Genomic DNA, 21,515 nt, shown 5'->3' on the forward strand with positions numbered 1-21,515 from the left:
CAAAGAACTGAACTCATATAGAGCCATTAGTCTCTTACCTATATTATCTAAGCTATTTGAAAAAATGTTTCTACGTCGATTAGAACCAATAATAGAAGAAACAAGATTAATTCCAAAACACCAATTTGGTTTTCGTAGCAAACATGGAACAATAGAGCAAACACATCGTTTAGTCAAACAAATCAGCAATGATCTAGAAAACAAGAGGTACTGTAGTGCAGCTTTTCTAGATATCAGCCAAGCATTCGACAAAGTGTGGCATACAGGACTCCTCCATAAGCTGAAGAAAAATCTTCCGTATCAATATTATTTAATTATAAAATCGTATCTGACAGATCGCTTTTCATTAGTAAAACAACAAGATGCTCGCTCAGAACTATTTAAAATAAAATCCGGCGTCCCACAAGGTAGTGTACTTGGTCCCTTACTATACTTGTTATTTACTGCTGACCTACTACAACTAGATTGATAAAAACTGAGTAATAAAAAAAAATATATTTCTTTAAAAGTTTCCCAATCGCCATGAAACCGCTTTTCGTCACGAAAATAATGATTAGCAATTAAGATTAAGCATGAATTGTAAATTTCGAATTCCAATTCCATGCCGAAAAGTTTTACATGAAAAAAAGTCTTTTCAAAAATCGTGGAAGATAAGGGACTGAGGCTGAAAAACATTTGAGTCGATTGCATTCACGGGAAAACCTTTATAGAACTATTTATTCTGGAGCAAATATTTCAGGGGGAGTTTTTGTCCCTAAATTTTTTGTGGGGATATTTTGTCCAAAAAAATTGGTGGGGATTATTTGTCCAGCATTTTCTTTTGGGGATTTTTTCTACGGGTTTTTTTGTGGTTATTTTTTGTCCAAGAATTATTTGTCGGGGGATTATTTGTGGGGATTATTTGTGGGAAATTTTTGTGGGGATTTTTTGTCTGGGGATTTTTTGTCCAGGGATAATTTGTGGTGATTTTTTGTACGAAATTATTTGTCCGGGAATTATTTGTCCCAGCTTCGGTTCTATAGGTACTAACTTACAGTAATATTTACACTTTATGCAGGTATATTAAGTTCACACAATCCTATGTTTTTCAACTTCACGAACTCAAAGGTTTTGCCTTCTTGGGACTTCTTTCTATAACTGTGTTTTCGATTAGTTGGATGGCCTCGATATTAATATTATGTTGAAGTACACGTTGTTCATGTCTGCTAGCATATTTTGGCAATTATTTTTTCTACTATCTCCATCCTCAGGTCTCGGTGGATACTGTTTTTACGTACCATGGAGCCTCAACACTGCTTTTAGTATCCTAATCTAAAATGTTTGTATTACATATGTAGTTTAATGTTAATGTCGGTTTTACTGGTGCATCCCCAGAGCTGTGACGTATGTTCATACTAGTCTTCGTATTTGTTTGTTGCTGCTCATAATATAAAATATAAGCTCACTATAAAATATCTGATGGCACTTACATGACCGAATGCCGAATATAATAAACCTACATGTATGTGCTTTATAGATCTGACTAAGGCCTTCGATTGTGTAAGATTGGAAGATGTGCTAATATTACTTCTTCTTCTTTAAGTTCCATCTTCTATCGAAGGTTGAAAATCATCATGGCAATGCGGACCCTGTTGACTGCCGCTCTAAATAGCTCTGCACTACTGCATTCGAACCATTCCCGTAAGTTCTTAAGCCAGGATGTTCTTGGTCTTCCCACATTTCACTTTCCTCGGATTTTGCCTTGCATAATAAGTTGTAATAATGAGTATTTTTGCCCTCTCGTCACATGTCCCAAGTACTCAAGTTTTCGTCTTTTGATAGTTAGTATTATTTCCGGTTGATTTCCTATTCTTCTAGTTACTTCCACGTTCGACATTCTTTGAATCCATGATATTCGTAGGATTCTTCTGTAACACCAAAATTCAAAGGTGGCCAACTTATTCAAATGGAGTTGTTTCAACGTCCACGCTTCCAAGCCGTAAAGAAGAGTAGAGAACACGTAACATCGAAGCATCCTTAAGCGTAATTCTAACCTTATATCCCGACAACAAAAAAACTTTTTAAGTTTAATGAAGGATGCACGTGCTATTTCAATACGTGTCTTAATTTCTTTGATTTGGTCTACATTTGATGTTATCCATGTTCCTAAGTATTTGTAGTTATCCACAGTCTCAATCACAGTATCTTCTATAGTTAATTGGATGTTTACATGTGCTGATTTAGTTATGATCATGCATTTAGTTTTCTTTAAATTCATCTTCAGTCCGTACTTATGACAGCGTTCATTAAGGCGTTGCATTACGTCCTGTAAATCATTGTTGTTATCTGTTGTTATTACTGTATCGTCTGCAAAACGTAAGTTGTTCAAAACTTTTCCATTGATAGATATACCTTCTATTGAATCTGAGAGCGCTTCTTGAAATACCGCTTCACTGTAGACATTGAAAAGTAGTGGAGACAGCACGCAACCTTGACGGACTCCACTCTGTATTTTGATATCTTGGGTGTCCTGGTTGGCAACTCTTACCTTGGCAGTTTGATTCCAATATATATTAGATATAATTTTCATGTCACGACTGTCATTATTTTTGCTTTTTAATATATCTACTAGCTTTTTATGTTGAACTTTATCAAATGCCTTTTCAAAGTCTACAAAACATAAGTACATATCCTGATTCATGTCCATGCATCTCTGGGCCAGCTAATATTACTAAAGGAGAAAAATCAGCCCAACAAGATGATAAGGATAAATAAAGACAATAATACGAAAAACAAAACCAGAATAAAAGTCGAGAATGAACTAACATCGGAAGTAGAAATCAACTCGGGAATCGGACAAGGGGATAGCTTGAGCCCATTGCTTTTTAATTTAGTAATGGACAAAATCATAAAAAACATTAAAGGTACTGGAACAGTGTATAAGATGGCAGAAAAACAAATAAAAATCCCCTGTTATGTTGACGACGCAATTTAAATCTCCGATAACGAGGATAACCTACAGCGACTGGCACAAACTTTCAATATAGTAGCGAAGAACTACAACATGAAAATATCAGCAGCTAAGACAAAATCAAGGGAACCTATAAAATGCAAATTAATAATTAACAAAGAACTAATTGAACAAGTCTCGAGATTCGAATATCTGGGAGTCGAAATATATAGTTATGGATTTGTTAAAGATAGCGTTCGAAAGCAAGCAAATAAAGCCAATTACGTGTCAGGATGTCTGTGGGATATCATCTGGAGAAACAAAGATATATGAGGCTGGAAGGGAAAGTATGCATATATAAATCATGTCTAAGACCGATCATTTGTAAGACCGATCATGACGTACGCGATAGAAACAAGATGTGAGACAGCAGAAACCAAGATGATACTGAGAACATCCGAAATGAGAACGTTGAGGTCAATAACTGGTAAAACTCTGAGAGACAGAATACCGAACGACAGAATAAGAGATCTCTCTTACGGCCGGTTTCACAATCTGTGGTTAACCCTAGCGGTCAACTAACCTTTACCCACAGTCTAACTGACAGTTGCTGTTTCACAACCACAGATTCAATCATGGTTAGTTGACCGTAAGTTTTGTTTTATTTTTCTTATGTTGGTAGGAAATTATGGACAATGATCACCAGAAATAACATTTTTATGGAAGAATTATCAAATCAGCTGATCAGTCAGATGAGTTTCGATTGATTTTTATTAGGATAAATTCAATAAATTGTTATATATTTCTTTATGACTATTAATTTGTTGTATATATTTTTTAAGGATTTTATATTTAGTTGTGGAGTTTATTTTGCAGATTAAGGAAAAATAAATGTGTGGTTAGGATATTCAGTCAGACTTGTAGTTGATTTGCATAATCATATTTTTGATGTTGATTCTTGGTACCTTGCTTTAAAAATTCATATATTTTAACATACCTCCTATGGGATTAATAAAATTTGATACATGATGGTTGCATCTTAGATTTTGGACCATAAAAATTACTATGCAAAACTTTTTTGAAGTATCTTTTTTTCGTAAAATTAATATTAAAAATGCTTCCCATACGTGGCCAACTGAAGTACACACACTGTATATTACATGCACATTATACATTTTAAGTTTTGTTTAAGAATAATATTTGTTTTGAGGTCTTTCGCCAATATTGTTAAAATTAAATCGTTAATATAAAAACATGTAGCAAGCAAGAGACTATAGTATGTATTAATAATTACCTCAGGAAGCAAATCATTTAAAAATCGAACAATTATTGGCCGCTGAAATGCTAATAGTACATTATATACCGCGGGACTGAAGTAGTACATTTAATCCTGAAGGTAAAGTTTATGGCCCGACCGCAGGGAGGGCCATAATTTACCTGAAGGATTAAATGTACTTCAGTCGCAAGGTATATACGATACTTTTCGTACTTCCGGTATGATTTTATTAATTATTTCAATAATTTCAATCAGTTTTTTCTCTCTTCAACTCATTTAATAAACTGTCTTTAAAATAAGTTACCATAGTAACATTGCGTTGTGACAGTTATAATTTAGAAACATTGTCATTACTAGTGTCATTGTAAAGAAACATTGTTATTGATAATTATTGGTATCATGAGTGAAGAAGGTGTATCTGATATTGATAAAAGAGCAGCCGAAGTAGGTGAAGAATTGTTACCACCGAAATCTAGAAAACTATACGAGCAGCAGTACGATGCTTTTAAAAAGTGGTGCCGCTTAAAAAATGTGAGACAACCTACTGAAAATGCGCTGTTAGTCTACTTCGATGATAAATCAAAAGCGGTTTGTGCCTCAACTCTCTGGGCACATTACTCAATGCTGAAATCGGTTATTAACATTAGAGAAGATATTGATATAAGTAAATTTCCAAAATTATTAGCTTTTTTGAAGAGAAGAAATGAGGGATTTAAGCCAAAGAAGTCAAGAATTCTCACGTCTGAGCAGGTAGATCAGTTCTTACGGGAGGCTCCGGATGATAAATATTTAATGCTTAAGGTAAATTTGGAAATTTGTTTATATTCAGAAATTTTAAGAAATCAATTTTTTTGTAGGTTGCACTTATTTTGGGCGTTGCGGGAGCTTGTCGTGGAAAAGAGTTGGTTGATTTAGAAATCGACGATGTGAGAGATTTGGGCGATTCCTTCCTAATTGCGATTAGAAACACCAAAAATAAAATTGACCGAAATTTTGTGATCAAAAATTCAGAAAACAGTGCCATCAGTTTTGTGGCGATATTTCGGAAATATGTGGCATTGCGAAAGACAGGGACAACTCATTCAAAATTTTTTGTTCAATACATCAACAAAGAATGTACTACGCGAGTAGTAGGAAAAAACATGTTTGGTACAATTCCACGGCAAATAGCAGCTTTCTTGAAATTAGAAAATGCGACGTCTTATACGGGACATTGTTTTAGACGCACATCTGCGTCTTTGTTAGCTGATTCGGGAGCAACAATAGACGTGCTGAAGAGACATGGAGGATGGAAATCCTCCAACGTGGCCGAGGGATATATTGAATCGTCTATTAAAAATAAACAAAAAATTTCAGATAAAATATTTGGTCAAGTCGCCGATTCGTCCACTATAGTTATGCCACAGTCCTCATTCTCGCTTCCTGTTTCCGCAGGATCTTCGAAACAAACACCAGTTCAATATGAAAAGGACCTATCTGTTACTCGTCAGTTACCTGCTGCATTAACCCAGGAAAAACTGGTCAATATGACGAACTGTCACAATATTAATTTGAATATTAACGTTAATTACCATTCTAATTAATTATATTTTTCAATAAAATATCCCTTAAATTCGTTTGTTTGTGATTTAATCGTTCCGGGAGTTTCGTCAATATTTAATCCCGGAGGGATTAAATGTGACACTTTAGTACCTGTCACAAGGGAGTGAAGTTGTCACTTTAGGCCCGGAAGTACGAAAACGCATTTAAGTACATCATATAAATTCATATCTGTAATTAATAATTTACGTGTATACACTCTGTCCTGTCAATAAAACGAAATTAGGTTAGGATAACCTCTGGTTAAGAGCTTAACCATCACTCCAAGCTCTGGTTAAAAATTCTGTCGGTTAACCACAACTTCGCCGTTGACCTGATATTGTGAAACACATATTTCGGGGTAACTTCTGGTTATCTCTTAACCACAAGTTAACTTCGACTTGTGAAACCGGCCGTTATTCATATACAACATACTAGGGTAGTCTGATAAGTACTTAGCCTCTACGCCCGATGGCGACACTATCGCAAATGAAGTGTACTGTCATTTAATGCATTCTCGTAGACGGCTAATGTCAAAATTTCACCCAAATCAAAATTATAGTATTGTTATGATTGCGTGTAAAAGTCAGCGTGTCCGCGGATTTTAATAAAATGGAAAAGAGCAATATCGGTCGGTAATTCGATTCTTGTTTTTGGACGGGAAATCACGCAGAGAAATCAAAGAGCTCTTGGATGCTGTGTACGGTGACTCTTCTCCTTTGATGGCAACTGTCAAAAATTGGTTTAATGAGTTTCAACGTGGACGAACGTCGGTTTTTGATGAGCCACATGTAGGTGCTCCGAAAACGGCTACCACGGAAAATAACGTGACAAAAATTCACGATCTTGTATTGGCAGACCACCGATTGAAGGTGCGCGAGATAGCTGACACAGATGGCATCTCAAAAGACCGCGTAGGTCTTATCCTGCATGAAATTTTGGGCATGAGAAAGCTGTTGGTGCGATGGGTGCCGCGTTTGCTCACTTCAGACAATAAGCGCAACCGTGAGACCACTTCAGAGCAGTGTTTGACGCTATTTGGGTGTGATCTAAAGGAGTTTTTACCTCGTTTCATAACCGTCGACGAAGCATGGTTTTACTTGTATACACCAGAAACCAAGGAACAGTCGAAAGAGTGGACAGCACACGGCAAACGTGCTCCAAAGGAGGCGAAGAGTGTCCAATCGGCCGGAAAGGTGATGTCCAGCATTTTCTGTGATTCAGAAGGTGTGATCTACATCGACTACTTGGAGAAGAGCAATACAATCACAGGGCCCTATTATGCCGAATTGTTGGGACGATTCTACGCCGAATTGAAGAAAAAACGACGCCATTTGGCAAAGAAAAAAGTGCTCTTCCACCATGACAACGCACCGGCTCACACCTCCGACGTCGCCATGGCCAAATTGGTCGAATTGGGCTACCAACTGTTGCCTTATCCACCATATTCTCCAGCCAGATTTGGCCCCGTGCGACTACTATTTGTGTCCAAACTTGAAAAAGATACTCGCTGGGCAGAAATTTAAGTCGAATGAGGAGGTCATCGCCGCCATAGAAGCCAATTTTACAGACTTCGAGAAAAGGTATTTTTCTGGCGGGTTAAAGAAGTTGGAGCATCGCTGGGTCAAGTGTATCGAGCTAAAAGGAGACTATGTAGAGAAATAAATTACCACTTTTCCAAAATTTTCTTTTTCTTTTGTAGGCCTTAAGTCCTTATCGTACAAGATATACTACGTTGGGAAGACAGAAAAGACGAGAGTGGAATTAACACGTGACGAAATTGGACAGCGACAGAATAGCCCGTATAACCAAGGATTCGAAGCCAACAGGCAAGAGACCAATATCAAGGCCCATTAAAAGGTTGGGAGATAGCTGGCATTCAACATCACAGCTACGAATACAAGCTCAAAATCGGTTAAGTACAGGCCAAGAGGCCTAATATAAGAAGAAGAAGAAGAGGAAGAAGAAGAAGAAGAAGAAGAACAAGAAAAGAAAGAAAGAAGAAAAAGAACAAGAAAAAGAAGAAGAAGAGAGAAGAACCACTGTGGGATAGTACAACAAAACTTAAAATCAATTCGTCAAGAACAAAAAGGAATTTGAGACGGAAAGAGCATGACAATTCTCTTAGAACCTCTGAAAATTAGTAATAATGAGATAAGCAGCACTGATGGTGATTCTTCTGCAGTTAGTCAGAAAAGAAACTGATAAAAATAAATTGATATAAATACACTACAGATTTTGGAATTGTTTTGAGGAAGTCGCTACATAATCCAGGGCGCATCTGTTTTGAGAAGGACGTTAATAGGTGACTCATATTTTTTTGCAGGAATTTCTTGGAATTAACTCCTATAATAACACATGCGTTACTCTTCCACTCAAAAATGTCCGAAACATTGTTTAAATAATGAAAATGTTAAAAAATGAAGGAAAAATTCGATTATTTTCTTTGTTTTTTGATTATAACTTTCAAAGTATTCACTTTCGAGAAAAGTTGTACATATACAAAAGTTGCTCAAATAAATTTTCTACAATATAGGATTGATTACAAATTTTAAAAATGGTCACCCTTGTTGCAAAATAGCAATAATTGCGCAAAAACCATAAAAAACAAGTATTTGCATTTTACGTTTTTCAACCATTTATGCTACACTTAGGACCTTCATGTTTTATCCAGAAAAACTATATAATGTACTAAAACAATACTGTAAATTTTATTAAGGCTATGGGTACATAATTCGCAAATATTTTACGTATATCCCTACTTTTTCTGTCTTTACACGGCAAATTACGTGTAGTAAAATTCACACTGGTATGGATATGTAAACATTACTGGAATGTCATTCTACTTGAAAATGTCATCATTAATTTAAAGAGATGGCTTTTGAATGTTCTTGGATAACTGTTATTTTTATAATTGCAAATTATTAATTCAGTTAATAATTGTGATAATTTTTTCACTAACTATGTTTTCAGTGATTGTAATAATTTATTTGTACAACAAAAACTAATAATCAATCGAGAAAAGAGGAAAAGTGTTAAAGTGATTTTTTAATAATATGTTGGTATTTTGGAACGCTTACAATTTTGAACATCTCTAACAACAAAATACTTGGATCACATGATATATCTGATGTATTCTCTGCTTGGATCTTCCACAAATAATACACAATAAATAACTTTTTATTAAGTTCACGTCTTAAATCAATTATTTATCAAATACACTATATATCAATAATATTTAATCAATTTCTCAAAATATTCCCGATGCAATGTCAAATATTTAAAATTGTCACTGATTGTCAGTGTCTGACTGACAATATATGCTGACAATATTATATTCGGTTGAGTGCGTTGTAAGACAAAGACAGATTTGGAAAATATTACCACGGCATTGTGTTCATTTTTTTCAAATCCTGAAAAAACCAATAAATATTTTTGAAAAATTTAAACGCAGAATGAAAGTCTAAATTATTACCGAGGGCCGAAAGTCCCTTAGAATAAATAAAAAGTTTATTTTGAATGAGATATTTGAAATTAAAAATCACATTAAATTTTCTCTTAGTTCTTTCACCCCTGTAACTTATTAAAATAAACATTATAGAAGTTCTCAGGGACTTTCGGCCCTCGCTAATAACGTAATCTTTCATTCTGCGTTTAAATTTTTCAAAAATACTTATTAGTTTTCTCAGGATTCGAAAAAAATGAATCCCCATTTGAATAGCATTGCAGCCGAAAATACGTACCGATCCTCTTAATATCGGTGCAATAAATTTTGCAATCCAGCTTTCGCAAAAAAAAATAATTTTTTCAAAATGTTGCAGGACTGAAAATAATGCAGATAGCAAATTGAATATAATTTTTTTACGAATAGAAGAATACCGTACCTTTCATTTGCAATTTTTAAAATTAAAATCCATTAACTACCACAGCGTTAGGAATTTTTTTAAATAAACATTAATTTTTGGTGCTACGCGCAGGACAGCGGCGTTCGATTTACACAAGTTGATTTCCACCAAAATTTCTTCCAATCTTTATCTAATATATTATTTTCTTACACTATATTTTGTTGTATTTTAACATTTTAATTCCACAGAAATCAAACTAATTTGATTATTGTTTGTGAAATATTGTTTAAACAGTTGCATATGTTTAAAAATAATAAACTTTTCTCTAACTTAAAATATATGAACAAAGAAAGTTTTTGGCAAAAAAAGTGTTATTTCAAAGGACAGAGCATGTGTTTTTATTTTGCAATAAACAAATTTATTTATTTATATCGAAATATCCTAAAAATTAAAATTTGTCAATCATTATCAAAGGTCATTGGAATGCCCAATCAGAGCAAACTATCCGCTGTCCTGCGCATAGCACCAAAAAAAATGTGTATTTAAAAAAATTTCTGACGCCGTAGTGGTTAACCGATTTTAATTTTGCAAATTGCAACTGAAAGGTACGGTATTGTTATATATGTAAAAAAAATTAAACTTGCTGTCTGCTTCATATTCAGTCCTGCAATATTTTGAAAAAATTTATTTTTTTCAAAAAAAAAAGACAAAATTTATTTTGCAAAACCTATTCAACCGATCTTAATGAAATTTACAGTATTGTTTTCTTATATCATAAAGTTTTTCTTGGTAAAATATGAAGGTCCTAAGTGTAGCATAAATGGTTGAAAAACGTAAAATGCGAATACTTGATTTTTTTTATCGTTTTTTCGCAATTATTGCTATTTTGCAACAAGAGTGACAATTTTTTAAATTTTTAACGAATTTTATATTGTAGGAAATTCAATTGCGCAACTTTTATGTCTGTACAACTTATTTCAGAAATGAATACTTTTAAAGTTATAATCAAAAAACGAAGAGAAAAATCGAATTTTTCTTTCATTTTTGACATTTTGATTATTTAAACAATGTTCCGGACCTTTTGAGTGGGAGGATAACTCAACTATTATTATATGAGTTGTTTTCAAGCAATTTCTGCAAAAAAATATGAGTCACCTCTCAACGTCCAAATGTACTAATATTTTTACAGATGCGTTCTGGTCTAACAGACAACATGTAAAATGATGAGGATGCAAAGAAAGGTTCTGAGATAAAGAAGATTTAAATACTTATTTAATTATTATAAATATTTAATTACCTAAACTCAGTTTGTAAAATAGATAGATGTTAATTACTATAAAGTATGAAGATATTGTATTATGTTTGTAAATATATAATGAATACTACTTTCTTAGTTGTTTATACAGGGTGTCCCGAAAAGAATGGTCATAAATTATACCACACATTCTGGGGTCAAAAATAGTTCGGTTGAACCTAACTTACCTTAGTACAAATGTGCTCCATAAGAAAAGTTACAGCCCTTTGAAGTTACAAAATGAAAATCGATTTTTTTCAATATATCGAAAACTATAAGAGATTTTTTATTAAAAAAGGACATGTATCATTCTTATGGCAGGAACATCTTAAAACAAAATTATAGTAAAATTTGTCCACCCCATAAAATTCTATGGGGGTTTTGTTACCTTAAACCCCCTTCCACCCCAAACTGTTGTGTACCTTCCAATTAATTTATTATTGTGGTACCATTAGTTAAACACAACGTTTTTAAAACTTTTTTGCCTCCTAGTATTTTTTCGATAAGCCAGTTTTATCGAGATGCGGCTTCTTTTTTAATATATTTACATAAAAATTTTATGGGCGTTTTGTTCCTTTAAACCCCCCAAATGTTCGTGTACGTTCCAATTAAACTATTATTGTGGTACCATTAGTTAAACACAGTGTTTTTAAAACTTTTTTGCCTCCTAGTCTTTTTTTGATAAGTCACCTTTTATTGAGATGTGGCTTCTTTTTCAAAATATACCAAAAAATGTAAGTTATAAATAAATTTTCAGATTATTAACAGGTGTCTATAATCATACTTAACCATATGCAAATATGTGGTGGACTCGACAAATATTCAAAATATCTCGATAAACACTGGCTTATCAAAAAAGTACTAAGAGGCAAAAAAGTTTTAAAAACAGTGTGTTTAACTAATTGTGCCACAATAATAATTTAACTTGAACGTACACAAAAGTTTGGGGGGGTTTAAGGGAACAAAACACCCATAAATTTTTTATGGGGTGCACAAATTTCACTTTAATTTTTTTTAAGATGTTGATGCCATAAACATTCCACATGTCCATTTCCAATAAAAAATCTTCAAGAGTTTTCGATATATGAAAAAAAAATCGATTTTCATTTTGTAACTTCAAAGGGCTTTAATTTTTTTTTGTGTACACTATTGTATATAGGTAAGTGAGGTTCAATCAACCTATTTTTGACCCCAGAATCTGTGGTATAATTTATGACCAATCTTTTCGGGACACCCTGTATATTCTTTATTACTACATGCATATTTTCTAGTAAAACACGCATATTTTTGCGTAAAATACTGCATATTTATGCGCATATTTCCTAGGTTTTTTGCATATTGGCCTAAGTCTATTTTTATTATAATGAAAAAAAGTTATTTATTTTTGCATATTGTATATTATTATGTTCTCATTTTACATGACTAGTTGTTTCATATATTATTGATAGTTTGTATTCCATCTTACAGATTTGATTGATTGAATCCTAATAGTCCGCTTGGCTTAGTAGTGTGTGGCCTCCCGATAGTTTTCACATTCTCAACAGCGTGATCGATATTTCCCTCGGGATAAAAATGGTTTTGTGCTTAGGAAAACGGAGATAAATTATCTTCTTTTTTCTGGGTTGTAAACCGTTGGACGTTGTAAAATTGATTGCTTTATTTCATTTTATATACGCTACACATTGTACATATTTGTTACTGTTGCTTTTTTGACCTACTAAAATCGTGGAAAGGGCGGTCGGTAATTGACAACGGCCAGTTTAACTGTTTGAAACTAGAAATTACTCTTTTTGAGTGACTATTGAATGCTCTCAATAACAAACTTTATATAGGAACACTTTTTGCATTATCTCGTATAAAAAGTGGTAATTCTTTTAGACTACCTACCTAAATTTACATCTATCTTCACTGTCGAACTTTATGCTATTGAAAGAGCTCTAACTTACGCTGTTGAACAGAACTTTGGAGACACGGTTATACTATCAGATTCTTTATCTGCCCTTGAGGCAATATCACAACCAATTACCAAAAAACATAACAATGAGTTGTTATGCCATATTAAAAAGACCATCGCTCTATTTAAAAATAATAGCAATGACTTGGTCTTTATCTTTGTAAAAGGGCATGCCGGAAACAAAGAAAATAAGATAGTGGATGAAATGGCAAAGAATTCAGCAAATTTAAATGAAATAGTAAATTTAACAGTCTCCAGCGATTACATTCCAGAATTGCATAAAAAATTAAACAGAAATGGGAAACTATTTGGCTCAAGTTTGTACAAACTTCGAGGAACCCATACACTTACGTATACCCACAACTTGCGCCAAATATCCCACATATATTTGATTATCACGTTACTCGATTTTATTCCACATCCTTAATTCGCTATGATTAAACCGTGGCAACTTTCCTGCACATTTACTAAAATTGGAATGTGTATCAACTCTCTCTGTTCATGTGATAACTACTCTACTGCAGATTTAAATGATATAATCTTTAATTGTGAACTTAATAAATACCATACGAAAGCACTAGACTTCAAGAGCACTTGCTAGACTTCAAGAGCAGAATGTAAAATTACCGCTGAATAGTTCACACCTACTAAGTTTCAACACTAAAACTATTAACAATTTCTTAGATTCTAAAATAAAAATTGAATAAATATGACATCTTTAACTTTCAAATATCTGTGGCAAAAAGTTTATCTAATGCCATCCCCTCTTTGTGACAGAGGTGTAACCAGGATGATCCTAAGGGGAGCTCATAGAGCTCAAAGTTCATCCAAAAAGGGGGTTATAACCCGCCAAAACCACCCCCTTGTTACGCCTATACTTTGTGAACACACACACTCTATCTAATCTTATAAAATCCTAATGCGGCATATCGGTCGTGCAGTTTGTCCGGGACAGTAGGTACCTAACTTCGAGATATTTTAATTGTTTATTTATTATTTTTATTTGAAACACATTTACTCTGGGCTAATTAGCAAAATACAAGAAAAAGGTATTTACCAGCAATTTTATTGCTGGAATCGAATCTTATTATTGTATGTATTAATAATATAGGTATGCAAAGTCCGCAGATAGTGTGCTACTTTTTTTATAAACAAAATGGCCTCCGAAAATCGTGTTTTTTTCAATTTTTGCTCTATAACTCCAAAGATTTTAACTTTACACCAAAAGCACTCAAATAAAAATTCACCGCAATTAAATTCTGCATAAAGACTTGTTTTTCCCGATTCATTTCGACGAAAGCTTTCCCCGGAAAAAACGGGTTTTTCCAACAAAATCTTTAATTTTCAACTAAAATTTTAGATAAGTAATTGTTAATCAATAATTAAATAACTTGGTAATGTAAAAGCCCTTTTCGTATTGATTATAATTCCAGAAGCCGATGGAAATTGAATGAACAGTTTAGCAACAATTGAATTGTTAATTAAAATTTTACGGTCGCTATAATAACGACAATAATTATGGTGCATAAGAATAACTATGATTTTTTCATAAAAATACACTATACCTATCTAATGTACTTTACAGAATTAACATTGGAATATTTAACCGGCCTCAGAAATATTTTAAAATTATAAACAATTTTTTGGCTTATAAACAAATAGAATATCTCGGGAAATATGAAATTAAATTATGAAAACGGCATTCGAAAATTAGCGTAGGACGCTTCTTTTAAAAGAAAAAATGTTTAATTATTACGAGTGTTTCCTGAGATACAACCGGTCAAAGTTGGCCGGAATTTACGGCAAAGATATAAACAATAGGATCATAATTTTCAAACTATCACCTTTTTTTATTTTTGTCCTCTTTCTCCACACCAATTTTCATATCTTTAAAATACTTATAACATATATTATTATAATAAAAACTATCGATAATACGTGTGAAAATTGCCAAAAATAGCAAAATTCCAATCAAAAATTAGGTTGGAGAAAATGTATCCCTCAAAGTTCAAAATCGGTATACGTTAAAAAATGCATTTCCTCGGCTTCCCATGGAGCAATTTCCTTCATTCTTTTTTTGTTCCGCAACAACTCGAGTAGAGCCATCGAAATAACGCATTATTAAATGTCAAACTTGCTTTTGTTTTGTTATAATAGATTAATTTTGTTATTATTTATTAATAGATTAAAATCTTTCGAGTTATAGAGCAAAAATTGAAAAAAAAACACGATTTTCGGGCGCCATTTTGTTTATAAAAAAAGTAGCACACTATCTGCGGACTTTGCATACCTATATTATTAATATATACTATCATAATATTCGATTCCAGCAATAAAATTGCTGGTAAATAACTTTTCCCAAAAATGGCCTATTCTCCGATAATCAGCCCAGACTAATTATATTATATAGGCTCGTTATAAGAAAATAATAATTTTAAAATGGAATAAAGAAATTGTATTATATACACTCCTGGCCAAAAAAATCGGGACACCTTAAAAATGGGTCATATTTGATTTCTCGAATCTCCTAAACCTGTTGTCCGACTTTAGTGATTTTTTTAATAGGTTATAGCCTTATTCTCTAAGAATATCGATGTGGTAATAGTGTTGCTGAACAGGCAAATGTCATTGTATACCGGGTGAAACAATAATACTGTGTTTTTTCCTGAAAGTTCGTAACACCCTGTGGAATATTCAAGCATTTAAAAAATATTGAAATTAAAACTCAATTGTAGCCTTACCCTTTCTTAACATTCTGCTTTTTTACTCATTCACTTATGTTGGATAATGAAAAAGTTAGGTACTTTGACAACTAGCCATGTTCTTCATCAATACAGGGTGTTTCTAAATAAGTGCAACAAACTTTAAGGGTTAATTCTGCATGAAAAATAATGAGAGTTTGCTTTATAAACATATGTCCGCAAATGCTTCGTTTCTGAGATACGGGATGTTGAATTTTCTCTTACAAACTGACGATTTATTTATTGCTCTAAAACTGGTCGAGATATGCAAATGAAGTTTGGCAGGTTTTAAGAGGTAGTTATTTCACATTTTTGACATACAACTAAAAATATTATATTCACCATTGGCGTGCATACAGGTAATATGACCAAATAATATGACCCGTATGCACTCCAATGGTGAATATAAAATATATAATTGTATGTCAAAAAATGCGCAATAACTGCCTCTTAAAACCCACCAAATTTCATTTGCATATCTCAACCGGTTTGAGAGCAATAAGTAAATCGTCCGTGTGTAAGAAAAAATTCAACATCCTGTATCTCGGAAACGAAGCATTTGCAGACATATGTTTATAAATCAAACGGTCATTATTTTTTCATGCAGAATTACCCCTTAAAGTTTGTCGTACTTATTTAGAAACACCCTGTATTGATGAAGAGCATGGCTAGTTGTCAAAGTACCTAACTTTTTCATTATCCAACATAAGTAAATGAGTCAAAAAGCAGAATGTTAAGAAACGCTAAGGCTACAATTGAGTTTTAATTTCAATATTTTTTAAATGCTAGAATATGCCACAGGGTGTTACAAACTTTCAGGAAAAAAACACAGTATTATTGTTACACCCGATATACAATGACATTTACCTGTTCAGCAACACTATTACTACATCCATATTCTTAGAGAATAAGGCTATAACATATTAAATAAATCACTAAGATCGGACAACAGGTTTAGGAGATTGGAGAAATCCAAAATGATCCAAAATTTTTAAGGTGTCCCGATTTTTTGGCCAGGAGTATATTAAGATTTCAAACAAATTATGTTATAATCAAATAATAACGTTGTTTGCATTTGAGTTTAACAGATCCGTCAGAGTCAAACTAAAATTTAAATTATTATTAAAACAGAATAAAAAACCGCTAAACGCCGTAAAAATAAGTGGCGCATACAATATTCCAGCTACAAAAGAACTGATATGAATATTATGTGGCGCAAAAATGTGTTTTCATTTTGATGGAAAATAAAACTATAGTTTTATTTAAAATATTTTTCCTATGCTAAATTTAAAGTAAAACGCACCACAAAAGAGTATAGACGGAGAGGCAGCGCTGAAAAATCTATTTGAATTTACTAAACCTAGATTTTTCACAGTTGATTACTGTGATTGTGTAGAGAAACATATTGCGGTCGGTCAAGCGAAACGTAGAACAGGGGTTACTGAGGGGGTATCAAAGTTGCTTTCCTACGAAGGTAATTATTTCCATTTACTAAGGCTGAAAATCAGTACACACATTCTAAATTAAATATAAATAAAAGTTATTATTGTCGGTCAGCTGTATGACGGGACAGAGCCGGTCGGTCGGCCCCAATAGTCGATTGAGGAAATGAAGCATTTTGGCTCGCAATTTTTTCAGTCGCTTAATTTTCATGCTAAAAACTTTTTATTTTTTGTTTTTGAAAGGTCCAATTGTATACTTGAAAAAATATTATTTAAGTTTTCCGCAAAAAATGCAAATTTTTCCCATTATTTTGCTTTGAATATTTCAAATTATGCTTTTGACGAAAAAAGCTAACTTTTAACATGCCGTATCTCGGTTTGTATTGGTCTTAAAGATATTATAGGAAAAGAATTTGGTTTGTCTTATTATAGGATACAATTTTGATATCTACAGTTTTTTTGTTAAATGCATATTTTTCGAAGTATTCTCAAAAACCCCTTTAAAAAAGTGGATTTTTTCGTCGAAAAACTGTTATTTTCAAGCGCGAATAACTCGAAAAATATTAGTTTTACGAAGAAAATGTAAAAAACATTTTTTTCTTAGAATCACATTTTCCATCGAATTGCATGGTTAAAATGTAATAAAAAATTCCCACCCCGAGATGGGGTGGCAACCACCCCCAAGGTTTTATATGATAGCGGCATGATATTTGGACTATTCGCTACCTTCTGTGAAAATTTCAAGTAAATCCATGCTGGACGAAAAAATTGCGAGCCAAAATGCTTCATTTCCTCAATCGACTATTGGGGCCGACCGACCGGCTCTGTCCCGTCATACAGTTGACCGACCATAATAACTTTTATTTATATTTAATTTAGAATGTGTCTACTGATTTTCAGCCTTAGTAAATGGGAATTACCTTTGTAGAAAAGCAACTTTGATACCCCCTCAGTAACCCCTGTTCTACGTTTCGCTTGACCGACCGCAGTATGTTTCTCTACACACTCACGGTAATCAACTGTGAAAAATCTAGCTTTAGTAAAGCTTTCAAATAGATTTTTCAGCGATGTCTCTTGGTCTAGTACCTTTGATAAAGTTTGCAGTTTGAGTCGCTTTTGTGACAAATCTTTCAAATATAATTTTATTTTCCATCAAAATGAAAATACATTTTTGCGCCTTGTAATATTCATATTATCAGCTCTTTTGTAGTTAAAATATGGTATGCGCCTCATTTTTACCGCGTTTAGCGGTTTTTTATTCTTGCATCAGGAGTTTTTTTTTATAAATTATATGTATAAACTTAATGTAATGTTTCTCCATTAGACGTTAAGCATTCTGAACCACCAAACGATTATCGCCGAAATGATCTAGTAGTAATGACATTAAACTTGAGGTGGAGCAACTTGACGTCATATCCCAGCCATGCCAATATTTTTTCAACACAATTTTTTTGTGTACACTAGTTTTTTTCTATTTGGAATAGATTGAAAAAAATATTGGGATTGCTAGTAAATGAACTCGGCTTGCCGATCACAAGTTTAGCGTCGTAACCACTATCACTAAACCATTTCGGCGATAATGGTTAAGTGAATTATAATTTTGGTGCTCGATAACTTCTAAATGGTATGCCCGATTTTGATCAATAAACATGCGTTCGAAAGGTTTTGACAAGTAGTATCCGACTAACTTAAGGTCAAATGTAATATCTGGAAGGTATTATATAATTTAATGTGCTTGAAAAACCGTTTTTCCTAATAGGATATGGATTTGATAACACTTACGACATCTATAACATACAAATTCTAATTTTCCTAGATATAAGACCATTAGACTCATCTAGTGTCCTCCTACAAACGCTTAGGGAGTGGTGTAATTTGTAGGTTGAAATTTTGGGCAATTGTCGAAAAAACAAAATTTACAACGTTTAATATTTCAGTATTTAGGCTATACTGGGCCGTGTGTATGTCTGATCCAAACCACTTATGCACCTTTTAAAAGCCGAACTCAAGTGTTACCGATTTGGTGTATTTGGGGTTTTCTATCTATGTTTGAACCTGGGATACATTTTCTAAAAAAATATGCTCTATTATACTTACTTACTTTGTCCTATAGCTGGTTTATGGGTGGCCAAAAGTCACAAACCACACCGGTTCTAAATCGGCACGGACTCCCTCTTGAAACATAAAAATAAAATTAAGATCGATGTAACTTTTCCGCACACATACAAACATACCCATACAAACATGTTCCGCTTTTTAAATAGAAATTGAGTCAAATTTCTGAGCTAAAAGTTAAGTCAAACTGGGCTCTGTAACTATTAAATGGTATAACTGATTTTCAAAATTAGACATAAGTTGGAAAGGTAACTTAACTTAAAAGGTGGAAATCTCCAAACAGAAAAGGCTACAGCTATATGACCGTATTTTTAAAAGCGTTGTACTTTATGGACGTTAAACCAGGCAACTCACGACGCGAATCAAGGGGAGGGAACATAATTTCCTTATTCTCAAAATGGATTTTGGCGCAACTATCCAGAATTATTTACGTAACAAACGAGAGTATAAGAAAAATGTTAAACAGAACAATCGGCATCATAGAAGGAATACAGCAAAAACAGCATATTTGCTGTGAACATGTACAGAGAATGACATACCATCGCCTACCTTTCTAAATGTTGCATTGGCAACCACCAGAACAAAAAAAAATGAAGAAGACCAAAATTAACATGGCTTGATGGAGTCCAAAATAATGGCAGAGATATATCATCAATTTAATGATAAAAATCGTCATAGTTTAAAAAACCACCATTCATAAGATCTAATGATAAATCATGTACATTAAAAAATGAACAGACGAGACCAGTAGTAACCCAAATTTACATAAATGGCAGTGGTGAGTAAACAAGAACTACTCATAAAATAGGATTGAGAAAAACGAGCATTAGTATAGTTTATAGTTATTTAAAGTTTATAGTTTCTAATTTAAATATTGCTACTCCATAAAATAATAATCGAAAAATTATACAACAATCCGTTATAATTCAGAAGTAGATTTATTATATGTATAATCATTTTCTTTATATTTCAGACGATTTTGGCAACACTATGGATATAAGATATTACATAAAACATTATGACGTGTGGACAATTTGAGTGCTGATTGAAGGCCAACCGGTTCTTGGTTTTCTGGTCCATATTCGCATTATGCTGACGTGTATTTTTGTAGACAGCAATTATTATAGTGTTTACAATAAATAATCAAACATCGAAAATATTGGACTATTAGAAAAATAAACGACAAAAAAAATAAAATTAAATCTAATAAAAAATATTTTCTTAAAGAATTTGATAATTGAAAGATTGATATACCGGATCCCAATGTAGGTAGACCTGCACCCATCTGCTATCCGGATGAAACGTTTTTTTTTTATTAAATTTCATACATAGACAAATACGACTTGCATAGGTTGCCTATAAAATCGTGTCATAGCTATCCGTAAGGGGGACGCGCAGGGTTTGAAATCAACATTTAAAGCACATTTTTGTGAATTTTTTTTTGAAAGTATGGTAGAATTATTTTAATTATAAATTAAATAAGCATATTCGGTACAATTCCTAGATCATTCAGAAAAAGAATCAAGAAAAAATATTGAAAAATAAGCCAATGGTGGCAATTTTTTAAAGACACCTCAAAAAAACAATGAATTTTTCGGTGGACATCAGAGTTTATTATTGGATCACGGCAAACAAAAAATTCAAAAAGATTTTATTAGCTTTTGAATTTCTCAAGTTAACGCTGTCAAGCTTTTTTAGTTTTATCCACTTTTGACTTTTTGGTATCACTTAAAACTCAAGACAACGATTTTTTTTTGCAAAACAGGGTGAAAATCAGCATATTAATTATTGTTAAACAAAAAATTGCAAAAATTAAAAAACAAATAGCCCTGATTTATGAGCTATTTATAAGCTCTCATATTGCGCAAATTAAAAATTTTGAGCTCGTTCCACTGAGCAGGAATTTAATATTTTAGTGGGGGGCTGAGTCAGCCCCCCACTACTTAAAAATAGGAATATTGAATCGATTTTTGCTGCAGAATTACGAGCTATTTATGAGCTCTTGAAATGATATAGTTTCTATTTTTGAACTCATCCCCTTCACCCCCAAACAACCCTTTATTTAATTTAACTTAAGAGAAAAATGCTGAGAAAACTTCAAATATATCGTATTGCGGATATAATTCCTATAGCTTATATATTATAAGAATAAACTATGAAATCACGTGCATTTCGATTATTGAGCTACAACCCCTTCGCAAGAAAACTACCCCATCTTCCCGGCTTAAGAGAGAGTTGTATTTAAAATGCATTAAATTAATTATTTGGCGACTACATATCATTTAATAATTTATGTGCTCCCAAATTACGCGCATTTAGATCAGCAAAATGCAATTTATTT

The 21,515-nt window shown here is 32.9% G+C and overlaps 1 protein-coding gene across 1 annotated transcript in view; it reads left to right on the forward strand.

Annotated features, from left to right (window-relative positions):
- LOC126883798 (putative ankyrin repeat protein RBE_0317) overlaps positions 1–7,640 on the forward strand; it is a 196,879-nt gene extending 189,239 nt beyond the window's left edge. The window contains exon 2 of the mRNA XM_050649468.1: positions 7,486–7,640. Coding sequence (XP_050505425.1) covers positions 7,486–7,640 — 155 coding nt within the window. The remainder of the gene's footprint in view (positions 1–7,485) is intronic.
- The last annotated feature ends 13,875 nt before the right edge of the window (positions 7,641–21,515 follow it).

Source organism: Diabrotica virgifera, chromosome 4 (genome assembly GCF_917563875.1).
Source record: "Diabrotica virgifera virgifera chromosome 4, PGI_DIABVI_V3a".
Lineage (NCBI taxonomy): Eukaryota > Metazoa > Arthropoda > Insecta > Coleoptera > Chrysomelidae > Diabrotica > Diabrotica virgifera.